This window comes from Dipteris shenzhenensis, chromosome 3 (assembly GCF_047967505.1).
Source record: "Dipteris shenzhenensis isolate YYH24624 ecotype China chromosome 3, Dip_SZ_1.0, whole genome shotgun sequence".
NCBI classification, from domain to species: Eukaryota; Viridiplantae; Streptophyta; class Polypodiopsida; order Gleicheniales; family Dipteridaceae; genus Dipteris; species Dipteris shenzhenensis.
Genome location: NC_141598.1, coordinates 51253357 through 51272408, shown reverse-complemented (window position 1 = coordinate 51272408; position 19052 = coordinate 51253357). Strand labels below are relative to the sequence as shown.

The following is a 19052-nucleotide window of genomic DNA, read 5'->3' as shown; positions in this document are numbered from 1 at the left end:
CACTTATAAGGTAGCTACAAACTACTTTGTAGTTCATAAATTGTAATGCTTTTCATCTCCTCAAGGGATTGTCAGAATGGGTTGGATGATAATAAAAGATTAGCAAATATCATTGTAATGCCATTTTTTTCTAATGGTGTGGTTAAAAATTCAATCCACCCCCCCTCTCTCTCTCTCTCTCTGTCTCTGTCTCTCTGTCTCTCTCTCTCTTCCAATTTCTCCAACACACTGACACATATATGCATCATTAATATTTCAACCCCTTTATGTTGTTTTCAAATTTCCTTGGAGAATTCTCCCCCCCCCCCCCCCCCCCAACTAGTACACACAATTTTCCTTTACCATAACCTATGTGCTTTACTAACCCCCCACTTGTATCAGTCTTCCCAATTCTCTTTTAAAAAATAACCCCTTATTAGTCCCCTAACCCATCCTTGGGCTTTTCTAAATTTCCCCATGTAATTCCCCTAACCCTTCATGTAAACCCCATATGTAAACCCTCTTATTTGCTCCTTACTCCATTTGTGACTTAAACGCTTTTTGTATTACCTAAGAATCCATATGTTTGTCTATATTCCTAGGTAAAGCGATAACAAGCCATGGAAAACAGGCATCACTTGTCTACCCAAACATAACTATGTTGTTCTAACACCTAGTTTGTTTGGATGGTGGCAAGTAATTGCACCCTGACCTCAGAGCCTGGACTACTTGATGGATTCGACACCCTTTTCCAATCTTGTGTTCCTATTTCAAACTCAATATGATTATAAACTCTCAATTTTGTTAGAATTTTTGCAAACTCTCAATTTTTTACAATTCCCAACTTAGATGTCTTAAATATTTTTGTCCTTGTCTCATATATAACATTTTATCCAAATGGTGGAATTAATTGTATGGCTCATTTATTGGTGGGACTATTAAATCTAAACACACACATGCACACATGTCTCTGTTTCTCTCTTCCAAAGGAGTTTGAGTGTTCTTTGTGATCATGAACATTAGAAAATATGTAAAATGATGTTGGAAGGTATTTTTCCTTGAAGACAATGGGTATGGAAACTAATTATGTGAAGGACATATTAAATCATTGATTTCTTCATTCATCAATGGAAACTTTAGAACATGAGAAGGAAAACACTAAAGATATGAAGGAAGCAATTGTACCTGGAGTTGAGCAAACTGAATTTGGTAGAGTAGCCCAAGACCTCAACATTGATGTAGCCTCTAAGCTGTGAAACATTTACAAGATGCTACAACTAGATAGTACATAACTAGCTAACTACTCTAAAATAGTTGGTTGTCTAGTAGTACTTATCCTGTATCTAGTTTTGGACTAGCTAGTTATGCAAAGCTAACTCGTTATTAGATAGTTGTACTATTAATACCTAATTCGTTTTGCACCAACTAGTTGTGTCATAATTAGTTGTACAATTTCTAGTTAGTTGTGCTCTACCTTATATTGAACTAGTTGTACAATAGAAGGTTAGGATAATATTGGACTAATTAGTTGTGGAACTACTAGTTAGTTGTGATGTTAGATATCAATTTTCCACTCTCCGTGTAACTATACAGGAACCAGTTAACTCTACTTGTAAGCCCCCCCATATGAGGAGAAGGCATTTGAGTTGCTCGGTTATCCAGTAGGTCCTGGTTTGGACACTAGATGGGGGCCATGTGTGGCCTGATGGCTGGACGGCTTTAGATAGAGTTGGCACACTGCCAACTAGGCTACATCCAAGTGCGGGAATGCATCCCATGACTAATCGCACTGAGGGTAGATGGAGCATTTCCTGGGGCAGCCCACTCTTGGGTTACGGGGCCCGTTTAGAGCCCCAAATGATCTCGAATGGCTGTGGGCCGAATGCATACTGTAGGGTAGTTGCTCTATTTTGTGCCACGGTTCTAACGTGTGGTTAGTGGCCTATTTCAGGACTGCAGCCATTTTGGGTTGACTGGGTCGGTCTCCCAATTGGATCTAACTGACTATGACTGGTGACTATATAAGAGCAAGCCCGTGAAGCATCATCATCACTGGCTATTGGGCTATTCTTGATACAATGATACTCTACGAGATTACAATATAACAAAAAAATATCTCACTCTACAAGTGCATCCTTATTTGTATCAACATCTATAGCTTCATCATCAGTAAGGTCATTGTCATGATTTAATGATGATCCAAAAGTTGATGATCCATCCTCCTTCACAGTATCAACAAAAACATTCTCTTCATCCCTATGAAGACCTAGTCCCCCTCCCATTTGCAATCAAGTGATGAGGAGGATCCAACAAGATGTATCGCATAGGATGGATAAAGAGTATATCTCTTGTCTTCTTCCTTAGGCATCCATCATTTGTAAGTTGAAAATCATAAACAAGTATGTCTATTTCTCGAAGATCAAGAACATCCAATTGTGATTGGTTTTCGTACCCCTTCTTGCCATTTTCTTTTTTGGACATGCAACTATTTTTGGAGCATATTTTCCTTTTAATGGATTAGCATGTGTAGTCCTAAACCATTGCATAACAATGGAAATTACTTGCCCCTAAATTTCTATCACTTATGCAATCCAGAATGGATGCCTTATACAATTCATCACGTAGTCCTTCGATGCTTCGCAACGTGCACACCCAAAGTTCATAAGAGGAGGATACAACCTTGCCCCCGATGCTCCAGTCCCAATGATCGATGTCGATGCCGGTCTCCAACCATGATGGCGACTCCCCTTCTTGAAGCTGGAGAAATTTAGGCACTACTACTGTAGTGCCCACATCAATCATCGAATCCACCAACTATATATGCCAATGGAATGACGATGGACTTGGGCCAAATTCAAAGAACTCTAAGAGATAGACCCAAATATGTTATATGACTTTCCAAAGTATAACTTCCCCAAAGAAATGACTCAGAAGGGATTTTGCATCCGCATTCAATGACACGTATGGCTCAATTCCAGATTTCACCATCATAGCAGCGGTCCACTTCAACTGCCTCCACCTCTTACTCCTCTGTGATCTCCCTGCCTATAGTTGCCCCATTGATGACTGCCCCCACAATTTGAACAACTAGATTGTATTCAATCCTGACATTGGTCCTACGCAATTCTAGAACCTCCACCTCTACCTCTACGTCTGCAATCTCCACGAACATCACATCCGCACGTATGAGGATATGTGCGCCACCCATTTTTGGAAGTATCGCTCATACCTCACTCGCCTCATGCCATGATAGCTGGACTACTATGCTATCCTACAAACATTCCTCACCACAGACCTCTAGCACGACTGACCCGAGGGCGGATCAGCAGTAGGAAGGGGGGCATGTTAACATCCACAGAGTACAGTCACCAAATGTAGGGTAATCAATGATTAGAGGTGATTAAGCTACATGATCCACTTCAACGGACAAGCTCAGGGAGTTTGACCCCCAAATACTGCAAGACCAAAGACTATAGGCAATGTGCATATGGAAGGAGTATAGCTCAAACTCAGGGAGTTTGAGCCCTAAATATCTCGAGGCCAAAGCGTCCAGGCAACGTGCATAGATTACAGGTTCCAGCTAACACCCCAAGACTAAAGACTACGGACAACGTGCACATTTTAGGTCTACATCAATGGAAATAGCCAAGGAGTACAGCTCAAACTCAGGGAGCTTGATCCCCAAATATCCCGAGGCCAACGATTGCAGGCAACGTGCACAAGTGGTATGTTCCAATCACTAAGTTATAGGTTTCAGCTGCCACCATTGTAGGTTCCAGTTGCAAGCTGTTGTTAAGTGTCTCGTGGAAGTTAAGCCTCGCTACTCCAGGTTTTGAGCCTCATTCACAGGCTTTGAACCCCAAATGACTGAAGGCATGAGGGCACTCAGGGAGTTTGATCCCTAAATCACCTAAGCCTTGGAGGCACAAGGCTAACACAAGCGCTATTTGGGAATCGGCTAGGACCACCTCCTAATGCGAAGTTTGTCCCAAGTGCTTTAATATGGTTAACACGAGTGCTATTTCCGCTAGTAGGGAGAGATGGAAAGAATAGCAATATGCTTGGCACCCTACGGGCCCAAGAGCCTTTGGTTGTCAAGAGAAGGAGAGTGCTACAAGGAAATAGGTTGGCCCTCCCTTAATAAGGGAACTTGTATAAAAGGCCAAATGGTTGACTTGGGTCTTCATTGTTGTTTGCACAAGTTTGAATACAAGCTCCCTCTTATCTTCCAAGAGAGTGTTTTGGGTGTTCTCTTGTTTCCATTGTAGTGCCCTTGTGTTGCCACTCCATCCCCCTTCACTCTCCTCTTCCCTTCTCCTTCTCCCTCCTTCTCCCCTCTCTTCTTCCCTCTCCCCCTTCCCTCTTTCTCTCATAGAAACACATTGCAACAATCCGGAGGCCACTTGAGTGACACGTGGATGGCTCGTGCCTTGCATTGCTCTCACAAGGAGTAGCTTGGAGTGGAGGCCATCGGCATCTCTTCAATATCCCCATGACATGCAAGTCACCACCGAGACCCACACAAGCAACAACCAAGGGAATTTCCATGGAAGAGGAAATCATCGTGGTGGACATTCTAGTCACAGTCATTATGCAAATGAACACGGTAATATGTTCCTTGCAAATGAGAAAATGTAAAAGACTGATACAGTGATCTAGACACTGATTGAAATTCAAAAGAGGATTTCAGTTATCAAGTCACCCAAGCAGATCAGGATCCTTGGTACATCGACAACGGATGGATTTCTCAACTAGACGAGGAAGTCTACATGCAACAACCAGTAGGTTATGTTGAACTAGGAAAAGAGAATGAGGTTTGCCATTTCAAGAAGAGACTCTATGGTATAAAGCAAGCACCCGGAAGTTCATACAACAAAATTGACAAGTATTTTGCTGATCTAGAATACATGAAATCCAATGCAGATCATAATCTCTACTACAAAGTTGAAGGGGAAGACATCGCTATTGCACTTTTGTACGTAGATGTTATGATTATGACAGCAAGCAAGGATAGCTTCATCAGAAAAATTAAAAAAGACTTATCTACAGAGTTTGACATGAAAGATCTTGGACTTATGCACTATTATCTTGGAATTGAGTATGTTGACAGTCTCCTCAAGAAGTTTCATATGGCAGATTGCAAGATTGCAGCCACTCCCATGGAACAAATTTTGAAACTTACTAAAGATTCAAAAAAGCCTACAGTCAATGACAAGTACTATAGGTAGCTCATCGGATCTCTTATATATTTGACTAGCACAGTTTATGGTGAATCCAAAATACTCTCATTGGAAGGTGGGTTAGTGTAGGTGCTCTCTAGGTGGGTCTACCTATGGGGTTTTCACTCTCTCTCTCTACCAATCAACTAGTTAACCTCGGCATGTGCATCATCTTAGTATCCTAGTGTGCACTGAGATGTTAACCCGCTGTGCATTGGGTAGTTAACCCAATGTGTGTGGGTTTAGTAAAGTTACATGTCCACTGGGTTAGTAAACCGACGTGCATCGGCTTAGGGTTGACCCTTATTTTGGCTAAGATTTGATCATCCCATGAAGTCGACGCTATGCCCTGGTCAATGCTAACCTGACGGAGTCGACACTATCTTGTTGGAGAATTAACTTGCTGTGTATTGGATTAATATCCTAGCATGTTCAGTGCGTTAAGCCAACCTGGTGCTTCACTCTTTGGCTGATCGAATTTTTGAGTTTCTAGGGCCTATGTGTAGTGTTTGAGGATTGGGTTTCTAGCTAATTTACCTACTAAACAACACAAAGCAACCAAAAGGAATTAAAAATAGCAAGAAATAAGAAAGTTTGGACCAAAATCAAAGGTTTTCTTTCCAAGATGGATTGTTTGTCATTCCCAAGACCTTGAAACTTCAATTCAATCATCACCATTTAGCTTTCCAATGGGATGGGACTTCATCCAAGTATTAGCAATTATTCAAAGCACTCCCTCCTAGATTTTGACACCTCCAATGCACACAAAACTATAAAAAACTACCAAAAAATGTTTGAATCTTCTTCTACCTCCTTTTCTCTCTCTTTCCTTCACTTTTAAACTCACTTTCTACACTAAGCTCCACAACCAATCTTCATGGCAATGGGAAAGAACGAAAGAAGCATGTGCAAGCAAAAGCATGTCTCTATCTCCCCGCAACGGTGCCAAAAATGTGTGGTCTCCTACGTGACTTCCATGTCATGGGGATATTGGAGGAATACTAAGGAAACTCTCCACCTTCTACTATTTGTGGGAGCAATGCATGCCCATGTGGTGCAAGGTGTCAATTCAATGGCTTCTAGAGTTGTAGCAATGTGAATCCTCAAGACAACGAAGGGAAGAAAGAGAAGGGGAGGGGAAATAGAAGAGGGAGAGAAGAGAGGAAGAAGGGGAGGGAATGTATGAAGCAAGAAAGAGGAAGGGGGTGAGAGGCATTCATAAAGGCAAGAACATGAGAAACATAGATAACACCTCTTGGAAAGAAGGAAATCTTCTAATTCTCAAACTTGCATTCATACAACCGAAGAGAAAAAGTCAAATTTTCTAGTTTTATACATAGCACCTTTTGAACAGAGGGCCACCAACCCTACTCCTCCTCACCAGTCTCCCTATTTTTCATATTACAAGCACTTGGCCATGCCCAAGGAAGAATTCCATTCCTATTCTAGTCTTTCCTCTTTGTTTGAATAACAAGCCCTCATCCTTAAATGGTTAAAGAGTAACAATACTACTATGTGCAATGATTTTGTATGGCCAACACCTTGTCCTCCTTCACAACAAGTTGTACAACTCAGAGTCTATCACTTGAGGTTCAACATACCTACATGAGAGATGTATCTTGGTGAATGATGATCTCGTTAAAGATGAGAAGAGCTCACTAAAATGTGTGCAGGTTCCAAGGGGTGTGCAAGTCCACTCTCATGGCTTGCTGCAAGTAGATATTATCATTATGCCAGTCATGCGCGAGTTCGGACATTTGCAAGAAGGGTCTGCCTAGGATAGCTTCATATCTCGACTGCCGATTGAAGTCCATGACTACGAACTTGACAGGGTATGTGAATCCAAATACCATAATGTTTATGCCAGTGAGCACTCCCAAGGGCTTGGCAGTTCCCCCATTGGGTAACTTTACTACCAAATGGGTTTGCTCGAGTGTGGGTTTTCCCCATTTCACCTAGCATTCCTTGGTGCAGGCACTCACTCTGGCTCCCCCATCCAAGTTGGCTTCAACCTTCTAGTTTTGATAGACTATGGGGATAGCGGCGTTCATGTCATCAACCTCGAAGTACTGGCCTAGATTCTTGATGGGAACCTTTGGTAGGTTTTGCCCCTTTTTTGGCATCGATTGGTTGGGATTAGGGCTGGCCGGGATTGGGGGTAAGAGCGGTTTGTTCATCCAATTGGATAGATCATGCCATAGGATGGGATTTCCTCTTAGCAGGGAAGCGATCATCATTTTTACCTCTATCGATAGGAAGGCAGCCAACCCGGCACTATTGCATGATTCTTGTGAAGCCTCTTCTTCCATGGACAACAGGTCCTTGAAGCCTTACATGTCTCCTTCATCTTGGAGGTTTTGCAACACTGGGTCTTCCTAGAACATCTTCTGCACCAGATCCAGAGCTTTTGACTGCTCGAAGCTGAGGTGTTCCTCTTCCTCCACTCTTTCCGGCACCTTGAGCAATTTTGCCCCTTGGTGGCCCATCAAGTGGGCTAGATGAATAGTATTTGACCCTCTACTAGCCTTCAGTCAATGCTCGAACTTCTCTTGGCAGTCCCGTACCAAGTTCTGGGCACCTTTTACATATTCCTTTTTAAGGACTGGGTCAAGATAGGTCTCCTTATGGGAGGGCAAGGGTGTTAGGCCTTGGGCCCACATTGGATTGTTTACCTCTAGACTTGGAGGCACTTCAGGGTCACCCTGGGTGGAAGCTTGTTTGTGGCTCAACTCTCCTTCTTTCAATCAACCTTTATCTCCCAAAAAACAAAAGCAACAATATAGATTTTTAAAATGACATTAATGTGGACAATAGACATCTTGAAGAGAACTACTTAAGTGCCCCCTTTTGATTTTATGTACGTTCTTTACTTGAGGATATTAAGATTAAAACGACAAATAGAATTTTGTAGGGGTTTGTATATAGGCTCAAAACCCTAGGGGCTACACTCCATGTGCATTGAGGAGACATGAGCTTTCTTTTAGAGGGGTGTACACTCTCATAAGTAAGTATATGAGTATGATCTATGTATAAATTAAAAGGAGGAGGTTAAACTACTTCATGAAGTTGAGTGTAAATGGTGTCGGTTGCATTGCACATGCAAGGCTCATGCTCTACATAGATCCTATCTAATCCATGCCTTGAATCAAGGAGACAATTCAACCCATTGGATACTTGCAAAAGTTTTTGATTTTGTTTGATAGCAAGTTTAGAGTGAGAATGTCATGCATATGCATGCCACTTTTATTATCCTCACATTAGAGAAGCATGTGTAGTATGATAAATAAGCTTTCATTTTCTTTTCGTGTTGTTTATTTACTCTACCACTCATCACCCGCATGACTTGCCACTTCTTGCACACCCATATTTTGGGTGGATGTAGGCCCTCAAGAATTGGGCAAGCCAAAGTCTCATATACCTCTTAAGAGTGCTACGGGGTGACCTTGCCCTATGCCTCTTTATGCATTGAACAATACTTTATAGCTTTTGAAGGAGAATTAAGAGAGAGTTATTAATCATTACTTATTTTCTTTCCCTTCTTCCCCATCATCTTCTTCCTAATCAATTTCTTCTCATTCAATATCACCATCGTCAACGTCGTCTTCATAATATCGTCATCTTATTTTTCTTGAATAAGGCTTTACCTCAAGGTTTAACTAGCTTAAAGTTAAACCATGAATAATGTTAGTGGAAATCTTGCACCATTGACATTGTCATCTTCTTCATCATCGTCATCTTATAGTTTTTTAAAAAGGCTCTACCTTAGGGTTTTAGTCGACTGAAGTTAAACCACATGTTAGTGGAAATGTTGCACGTGGGCCAATGGACATGCTTGGGTTGGGGTGGCCACCTCTTCTAATGGACTAAGTGCTCACTAAGAACAATGCTATCTTAAAGTATGCACACCATCTAAGACATGGATAGCCTCTAATAATTAAATGATGTTCAAATCAAGTTCAAAATGAAGAAAATATGGCCACTTAACGATATAAAAAAGAAATACTATAGCAAAGGTTTGCCATATATTCTGACAAAATTCACTGTGTCTCATCTACAAATAGAGTCCAAGGATCCCTTCATATACAAGCAAGAAGGGCTTTTTTCATAGCTAAACACAATGTTGAGGGGTGATATGGTGTCATGTGTCATGTGGAACTTGTGGAAATCTAGGTTCACCACAATTGCAAGATTATGTGCCCATGTTTTTGGTTGTAATTGTTCCCTTTTCTTAGGACTAACAAGGATGATGAATTTCCTTTGCCACCCACATGCATGTGCTTATTGATTCCCTTAATTTTTTTGGGAAGCCAAGATCGATTGTTTCAACTATTGGTTCTTAACCCATTGCGTGACCATTGAGTCCTTTTGGCCTACTCTTGTCACTTCCACAAGCTATGAGATTGTGCTCCTTGTCCATCATGCCAATAAACAAACACATATATTCACTCCACCTCGTTATTCATGCCATGGGCCATTCTAGCTTCTCTTGTAATTAGTGCTTCTTCATATGACTTTAACTAGTGCTTGGAGCTCTTTTCTAACACAAGGCATACACAACCATTGTAGCCATCCACTTAAATTTGAGTACAAGTGAGTCTCTTATATAGAGCTCTTGAGCCTCTAGTTATGGATGCTTTTTACAAATTTACTTTTCTCTAAAAGAACATAGAAGCTATATTCATCTATAGCTCTTGAGCCTCTAGTTATGGATTCTTCTTATGAATTTACTTTCTTGTAAAAGAATGCATAAGCTATTTTCATCTATAGAACCTTCTAGATACATTCCTGTAGGATCTTTATGTTTTACCACTTAAAATAAAAACATTCTTCATTACATTCAACAAACATGTAGCAATCAATTACAATACATTCGCCACCGTATGACCACTCAATAATCTCATCACTTGAAAATTTAATTGATCTCATTTCCAACATGCATAATGGTCTCTCCAATCAAAAAATAATATGTAACAGCCTCCATTCAAAGACCAAGTTACCTATTAACAAATTATATTAGATACTCATGATTTATTTTTTGAACAAATATTGGATTCACTTTATCTTCACTTACAAGAAGTTTATTTGTAATCTCTGGTGGAAGAAGTTATGTCTGTGAAACAAATACTTATCCTACTCATAAAGAGGATGTGATTTTGAACATAAAAGACTTTGCAAAGCTTTCTAGTTCACATGCAATCCAAGTCCATTGTATCTATACGTATGTCAGAATTCTCATAAAACCCTACATATAAGAATTTTAACCACATGTCGTGCCACCTGGTTGAGTTACTTCTTTAAATCCATGCTATCCTTATTTTGTGATCCTTGGATATGCATCTTAAGAGAAGCTGTTGTACTAGTAGATACAAGTTGGCTTTGGATGGGGTTTGAGTTCTGCCATGTGTTGCTATGCTTCATGCCCTTCACTGCTCTAGGTTATTCTTTTGTGGATACTAAGATATTGCATTGAATTTCCTCTCTTAAATCTTTACATGTGCTTGTACATAATTTTGAAATTCATAGATTGTATTTGTATTGAAAATGACCTCATTTCACATACATATAGAGTCGTTTGCCCTTTTATTTTGTTCGATAAGGTCATTTAGAAAACTCTAGAATAACAAGTTAGTAGTTGATGGGTGAATGATAAATACCAATAATGGACCAATGATATAATAGTGCAGAAATGGCATGAACATGCCTAGAAATCATATTCAATGAACAACTCATCTCTTAGAGCTACATTTTATGGTTGTTACAACAATGTCATCCAAAGTTCTCTATCATCATGCTTCCATGGTCACAATGATGGAACACATTTCCAAACATGAATTTGTTATTTCTATACAATATTTGGAGCCATTAACATAACTCGACACATTATAATTTTCAACATCTCCTACAATCATATACATGGTGATCTCACAAAGTGAGTACTTATTCATTCATGGTTGCATTTCACAAAATCTTTCCATCCTCGTGTTCCATAATATGGGAACAAATGCAAACACTGGTGCACCTTTGAATAGATAAACAATTCATATCATACTCCTAGAGTTGTAGGGTCTTGTATTGAGTATATATGTCTGTTGAACTTGAATTGCACTCCAATGGAGTTTGAAAGATTCAATGGCTAGATTTGGGACTTGTTTGGATTCAAACATCCCGAAGATATCCTCGAAATTATCATAGTCTTTGGTTTTGTGGCCTCCTTTTAAGCATGGGCTTTGAATGACATCATAAACATGCATATATGTTAGTAAATGAATAAACCAAATAAAACATGAATATATATTAATAAGCAAGCAACCAACAAGATAGATAAAATCATTAGATTCACCCACAATGCAAATAACTTTAAAAGCCTAGTGCTAATGAACATAGTTGGCCACGCTTTTGCTGGGCAAAAAGAAAGATCCCAATGAAGTTTCAAAACTTCATGTGACACAAGTGGTAGAATCCATAGTCTTACTTGCAGAATGTCCTTAGATCCTACAAGTCAACCATGATGAAGAGTACTTGATATACTTCACCACCACTTTCATCAATAAATCCATCGAATGTTGCGACCAAAACCCAATGAACACTTGGCCACATGGCCGCCACATTGGATGAGTTGAAGGTTGCATTCCTGAAAGGTTCTAGGACAAATTCAGAAACAAAGATGTAGTATGGAAGCTCAAGTCCCTCAATCAAAACAAAGGCAAATCAGTGTATGACTTTGTAGTATTAATGAGGGTGCTTACCAATCAAGTCGAAGATGCACAAGACAAAAGGGAATTATGTAACAATCCTGGTTGATAAGTGGTATTGTGGACAGTGCCTAATGATAGCTTTTGGATGCAAACATAGGTGGGATTATATGTAAGATAGTACGTGCGATCAACAGAAAGGGTTTAATATTTTTATGGAATTACAAAAAATATACAGACATAAGGGGTTTTTTGAATTCAAAAAGTGAAAATTTTCATAGATAAGGAAACTTTAATCATCTCAAAATTTACAGAAGGGGTGTATATATAAGGGTTATAAAAATCCGTAGGTAGGGTTTTTTTTAAATACCCCTTGATTGCATGTGCTATATGGTGTTTTCACGTAGTGGCCCCTTGTGTAATCATTAAAGAGAGAACCTTGGAGCTTCCCTTATAATAGTTGGAGTAGCCCTTGAACTTTTCGTCCTCCACTTTAGTACTAATTAGTGTGTTTGGCACTACCTCCAATCAAGAGGCCCATGCTTAGATTTTGCATAGTAGTATTGTTAGCCAAACCAAGTCAAAAAACATGCTTTGTTGGGAGGTCTAGGATTTACTCTATAGAAGCAATTGATACATTTGACATGATGGCCACATAGAATATGTTCTACTAGTTGTCATGTATAGTGATAGTGGCACATAAAGGGATGGGATTATTCCTACCTTTACCTTTGTAATCTTTAATATGTATTATGTAGAGGTTTTGTTTATCAATTCATACAAAAGGAATATTTATTTCTTGAAGGGATCTGATCCATAGTAAATAAGCCCATCTAGTAGTAGCTTGGAAGGAAACTGCAATGGCATCTAGAGTAACGTACACTTGTAACCATTTCCACATGGAATTTATGCTTCTAAATATCTCTTATGTTTCTTAGATTTATATGTAATGGATGTATAAAATAAGCTACTACATGTTGTTGCCAACATACAAAATGTTGCATAAGATCTAAAGCATCTACTTGAAGTAGCTAGTATGTTAATCTGTGCATACCGGATTGGGAACACAAAAAAAGAAAGGTGATGGTTATTGATTCTCTAGGGAGATTCGTATTATGCTTAATTGGGATAGTATGGCAAGTGGAAGGACATGAAAATGAGAAGTATGGCAAGTGGAAGGAAGATTTGTATTATGCTTGATTGGGATAGTATGGCACGTGTGGAAGGGAGATTTATACTATGCATAATAGGCAAGTGGAAGGAGATGAAAATGAGAGTGACATAAATATCTACTTCCCTCTTTTAAATCAAGAGAGAGAGATCTTTTCAAGCAAGTGGAATTGAGTGCACGAGAGGTATGAAATATCTAGCTTATCAATTTTGATGTGAAACCTAGCAAAAATGCTTGTGATTTACTTTTTTGGGAATGCATAAAGTGATATCAAAGGCTGCACTGAGGTACAAAGTACACAAATTCTCATTTCAATCCAATGTGACAACTCCTCTGATTGCAGCTATGGAAGGATAAAGGAGCCAGGCTTTCCATATACTAGAAATGTAATAGATGATCAAAAGGGAATCAAACTCACATGTTTTCATTCCCCATATATCTATTATCGATTCCCAACCCTAATGTGGCATATATGTGTTGTATGTGATAAAAGATGCTTGCTGATGTTGGAGGAACTTTAGAAAGAATATTGAGATTCCATATCATTTTCTATACCTTCAGGTTGATGTGACAAAGTTGAGGAAACAACTTATTTCCTTATCCCATAAATATGTTTTCCCAAAAGATAGTCCAAAGAATATTGTGCTGTAGAGCTTGAGAAGGGGAATACTTTTCTTTTGATAGTTGATAGCCTTGACAGTCCATGAAATTTTTTGGGATGGTTAAGGCTTGTGCTATAGATGTGTTTAAAAAGGGAAAATTGGCTCAACTCTCCTTCTTTCAATCATCCTTTATCTCCAAAAAAGCAAAAGCGACAAGATAGATTTTTAAAATGACATTAATGTGGACAATAGACATCTTGAAGAGAACTAAATAAGTGCCCCTTTTTGATTTGTTGTACGTTGTTCACTTGGTGAGCTTAAGATTAAAACTATAAATAGACTTTTGTAGGGGTTCGTGTATAGGTACAAAACCCTAGGGGGTACACTCCATGTGCATTGGGGAGACATGAACTTTCTTTTGGAGGGGTGTGCACTCACATAAGTATAAGGGTATGATCTATGTATAAATTAGAAGGAAGAGGTTAAACTACTTCATGAAGTTGAGCGTAAACGATGTCAGTTACATTGCACATGCAAGGCTCGTGCTATACATAGATCCTATTCATGCCTAGAATCAAGGAGACAATTCAACCCATTGGACACTTGTGAAAGATACTAATTTTGTTTGATAGCAGGTTAAGAGTGAGAATGCCATCTTATGCATGCCACTTTTATTATCCTCACGTTAGAGAAGCATGTGTAGTATGCTAGATCAACTTTCGTTTCTTTTGGTGTTGTTTATTTACTCTACCACTCATCATCCGCACGACTTGTCACTTCTTGCGCACCCATATTTTGGGTGGATGTAGGCCCTCAAGATTTGAGCAAGCCAAAGTCTCATATACCTCTCAAGAGTGCAACGGGTGATCCTTGCCCTATGCCTCTTTATACGTTGAACAATACTTTAGAGATTTTAAAGGAGAATTATGAGAGAGTTATTAATCATTACTTATTTTCTTTCCCCTCTTCCCCATCATCTTCTTCCTAATCATTTTCTTCTCATTCAATAGCACCATCGTCAGTGTCATCTTCATACTATCGCCATCTTATTTTTTTGGAATAAGGCTCTACCTTAGGGTTTAACGAGCCTGAAGTTAAACCATGAATAATGTTAGTGGAAATGTTGCACGATTGACATTGTCCACTTCTTCATCGTCGTCATCTTATATTTTTTGAAAAAGGCTCTGGTTTCGGTCGCTCAAAGTTAAACCACATGTTAGTGGAAATGTTGTGGGCCAATGGACATGCTTGGGTTGGGGTGGCCACCTCTTCTGATGCCTACAATGCAAGCACTCCTCTCAAAATGGCCATCGTATTCATGTGAGAATAGGTAGGGAACATCAACAAGATCATGGCCACTGACTTCTCACCAAGAACAATGCTATCTTAAAGTATGCACATAATCTCCAAACAATGATTCGGTTAAGTTTTGCAACACCAACCTTTGATTAGAGAATACATATTAAACACTAATTTAGTCTTGCCTCAAAAGCAAGCTCAAGTAAGGATTGCCTTTGGCCTTATGTATGTACTTGTCAAACTTGGATGTTCCATTTACTTAACCTAGCATGATTATTGTTAAGAGGAGAATTTTGCTGTGGACAAACGAATTTGGAGTTGCAATTCCTACCCATTATCGTGCTTGGCATGTGGGCTAAAGAGTGGTAGGTGTTAGGTGTGTTCACGAAAGATGGGCGATGTATTATGTGTGGTAATTGTCCTAGAGTAGTTGATCATATTAATACACCAGGGTGATGCATGTTGTATAAGCATGGGCCAAGTGATAGTAGATTGCCTACATTTTTCTTCATATTATTCTTCGACTTGTTCCTCATCAAGATCATTCCTATGTGGCATGTACTAGCCAAAGTCGGGTTGTGGCTTAGAGTTGATGTTGAGTCACTACATAGTGTGAAACCACGATACTAAGCCCACCACCTTCCTTGGGATGCACAGTGGAGTGTCGCCGCGCTTGGTGCACACGTCGACTTGATGTAGATGGGGTAGCGAATGGCAACCAACGAGGTGGGAGGTGATGAACTTGTAGCCATGGATCATGTTGGGGGTGTGGTGTTTTCGGGGTTTCCCTCGACCCACACACATGGCGATCTGCGCACGGCCTGCACTAGAGGCAGCTAGAGGAAGGGATTCAAATGTGGGCAGCCAACTCAAGGCGGGCGAACGTCGCGAATGCAGAGCGGTGGCGACCGCCCGTCGTTGCTGCGGTGGCCGGGTGGGGTGTTTGTGTAAGTATAGCAACAGGAGGGCGATGAGTGCGACGTGGGAGCGTGGAGAGGCAGGGGCTTGTGAGGGGTGTCCACATCATGATGATGATGAGGATGTGTTCTTGTCATGATGAGGGAGTCATTCTTTGAGATTTGTATATAATTAAATATGTTGCTCATCATTCAGGCTTGTGAGTGGCCTCAGCCTTCTGGTCTGCTGCTTCTTCTTTTTCTTCTTCTTCTTCTTCATCTTCATCTTCATCTTCATCATTGTTATTCTTTTGAGACAGTGTATGCTTTCTTCTTCATCTTCTTCCATTCCCTGCTCTCATTTGAGCTCCCTCAGATCTCCTCTCCCCTCTTTCCCTCCACCTTTCTCTTGCCATCTCCCCCTCCCATTTCCTTCACCACCCTCCCCCTCTCCCCCTTCAGATCTTCCCCTGCTGCCATGCTTTCCTGCATTTCCTTGGCTTGACCCATGGGCATTGGCACCGGCGCGCAGGTCCAGGCTTGGGAAGAGGTCGGAAAATCAGCCCAGGATCAGACGAATGTAGTGGGCGATGGCGGCTGCTGTCTTTGGTCCCTGTTTGGTGGCGGTAGTGGCAGCCTCAGGCGCGCCAAGACGAAGAATTCGACCACGGGAATCCTGCTTTCGGGTAAGGGGAACTTCCTTGGACTTCTGGTGGACTGTGGCAAGCTGCATAATGTAATGCATTTGCTCTAATGCGTTAGAAGTGCTAAGATCATAGCAAGTTTTGGGTCTCGTTGTTTTCATTATGTAGCTCACGCTACGAGCTTGGATCGTGTTTTTCGTGGACAATCATGTGAGGCTTCATTTTCTTATGCAGGCAAATCTTCGCTCGGAGGCAAAGGCGACTTCACAGCGCCTACCTCCGGGCAGCAGACGACCCACACGGATGTTTCTGTTAAGTCTGATGCGACCGATTCGTCCTTCACTTCGAAGACCGAGGAAGAGTTGGTGTTGTCTTCACAGTTGCGAAGGTTCTCGTTCAACGATTTGAAATCTGCTACTAGGAATTTTCGGCCTGACAGCCTCCTAGGCCAGGGGGGCTTTGGGTGCGTGTTTAAAGGTTGGATAGATGAGCACGGTACTGCACCTGTTAAACCTGGGACTGGCCTCACCGTGGCTGTGAAAACTCTCAACCACAACGGACTTCAGGGTCACAAAGAATGGCTGGTAAGCATGATATCTTTCCCTTCTACGCGCCTCCTATTACATTCCAGGGAAACCATTAACTTGATGGTACTAATTTTAACAGGCGGAGATTACCTTTCTCGGGCAGCTTCATCATCCCAATCTTGTGAAGCTAGTTGGATACTGCATCGAGGACGATCAGCGACTCCTTGTTTATGAGTTCATGCAACGGGGAAGCCTCGAAAATCATCTTTTTCGAAGTAGGTTCTTCGATTTTATTCTAAATGAGCTTCTCTGTCAGTTGATGCTTTTTATTCTAGGCTTTTTAATTGTGGTATCATGTACTGATGCAGAAGGGGCTTTGCCTCTCCCCTGGAATACCAGGATGAAAATTGCTCTTGGTGCTGCTAAGGGAGTAGAGTTCCTTCACAGTGGAAAGAAGCCAGTGATTTATCGAGATTTCAAGACATCAAACATACTTTTGGATGCGGTGTGCATTGTTTACTCTCTGAACGATAGTGCTCAAGCACATTTTGCTAATGTATATTAATGCCCTTGTTTTGGATAAATTTGTTATGGTGATTCTGAGTCTGTTGTGCCCCCCCTTTTATTTCACAGGAGTATAGGGCTAAGCTTTCAGATTTTGGTCTCGCCAAGGATGGGCCTCAAGGAGATAAAACTCATGTGTCAACTCGTGTCATGGGGACATACGGCTATGCTGCACCAGAATATGTTATGACCGGTAAGTAATATGTCCAGTCTTACAAAGGTATACATAGGAAATTCTCACAAAACGTCGCAGCTACAGAAGTGCTTTTGGAGGTACTTGGGAATGCATTTGAGAATCTGTCCTCGTGTTGCAGGCCACCTGACTTCAAAGAGTGATGTGTACAGCTTTGGCGTTGTATTGCTTGAGATGCTGACAGGTAAGCGGTCCATGGATAAAACTAGAGCTAGTGGGGAGCATAATCTGGCAGAATGGGCTCGCCCCTATTTAAGCGATAGGAGGAAAATCTTAAAGATCATTGATCCTCGCCTGGATGGTCACTATTCAATTAAAGCTGCCCAGAAAGCAGGACACCTGGCTTACCGATGCCTGAGCAGGGATTCAAAGGCTAGGCCATCTATGAGTGATATTGTCGAGGTCCTGGAGCAGTTGCAAAACTTGAAGGATATGGCTAATGCGACCTATTCCTCCCATTTTACTGCAGGAGAAGGTACTCGCTTTTCGCCATCAGGTAATGGAAATGGAAGCCTACAGCAGACAGGCAAACGTGGGCCTTCAAGGTCTCCATATCAGAAAACCATTAGGGGCTCTAAATAATGGAGTAATTGAACTGTTAGCTGTGCTTCCACCATGCCTCTTGGTAAATCCCAAACTTTCCAAAGAGTAACTGAGTTCAAGTGCTGCACAAATCAATCTTTGCAAATTGAGGTGTATCCACCACGGACTGCAGGGTAGTTTGCTAGAATTTTTCGTAGGCCTTGCCAGCATGGTACAATCAAGTTATATGATCTGGACTTTGTTGTTGAGAGATGGAGGCGAAGATAGTCAATTGAATGATTCAGGGGCCACAAAGGTCTGTCTTCTATGAATACATGACTAGGCTGAGGGAAAGTTGTACAGCAGTTGCCCTCTTCAGTCCAGTGGCACTGACCTCAAATATACTGGATGATTTTTCTACAAGGAAATTTATTATGATTCGATTCAAGTTAGCAGTCCCTTGTTTTGATGTGAGGCTTGTGTGGTCTCAGTGCTTATCCTACAGAATCATGCCTCATTAGGGCAGTTTTTGCCTGGAATGTCTGTGCGTAACAGCTTTTGTCAGACCCTGACTGGCCAGTGGAACACTCTTCTGTAGTCCTTTTCATGATTGAATCAGTTTCATGATAAATAGTTGATGTTTGTTAAGGAAGCAGGAATTGTTGTTGCCATGTATTCTGCGAAATGTGAGGACATTTACACCGTAAGTCTTGGCTGAGATGTGCTGGTATTGACTTTTGCTTG

General features: G+C 40.9%; 1 protein-coding gene across 3 annotated transcripts; it reads left to right on the top strand.

Annotated features, from left to right (window-relative positions):
- The first annotated feature begins 16093 nt into the window (after nt 1–16093).
- LOC147903964 (receptor-like cytoplasmic kinase 176) lies at nt 16094–18749 on the top strand. Of its 3 annotated transcripts, none has more exons than XM_087402380.1 (6): nt 16094–16544; nt 16737–17086; nt 17169–17304; nt 17401–17534; nt 17663–17786; nt 17908–18749. In XM_087402380.1, the coding sequence occupies exons 1-6, from the start codon at nt 16367–16369 to the stop codon at nt 18366–18368; spliced, it is 1383 nt and encodes a 460-aa protein (XP_087258506.1). In that variant the 5' UTR covers nt 16094–16366; the 3' UTR covers nt 18369–18749. The 3 variants fall into 3 exon arrangements, with proteins under 3 accessions (XP_087258506.1, XP_087258499.1, XP_087258495.1); XM_087402373.1 differs by having other exon boundaries at nt 17398–17534; XM_087402369.1 differs by having other exon boundaries at nt 17169–17534.
- The last annotated feature ends 303 nt before the right edge of the window (nt 18750–19052 follow it).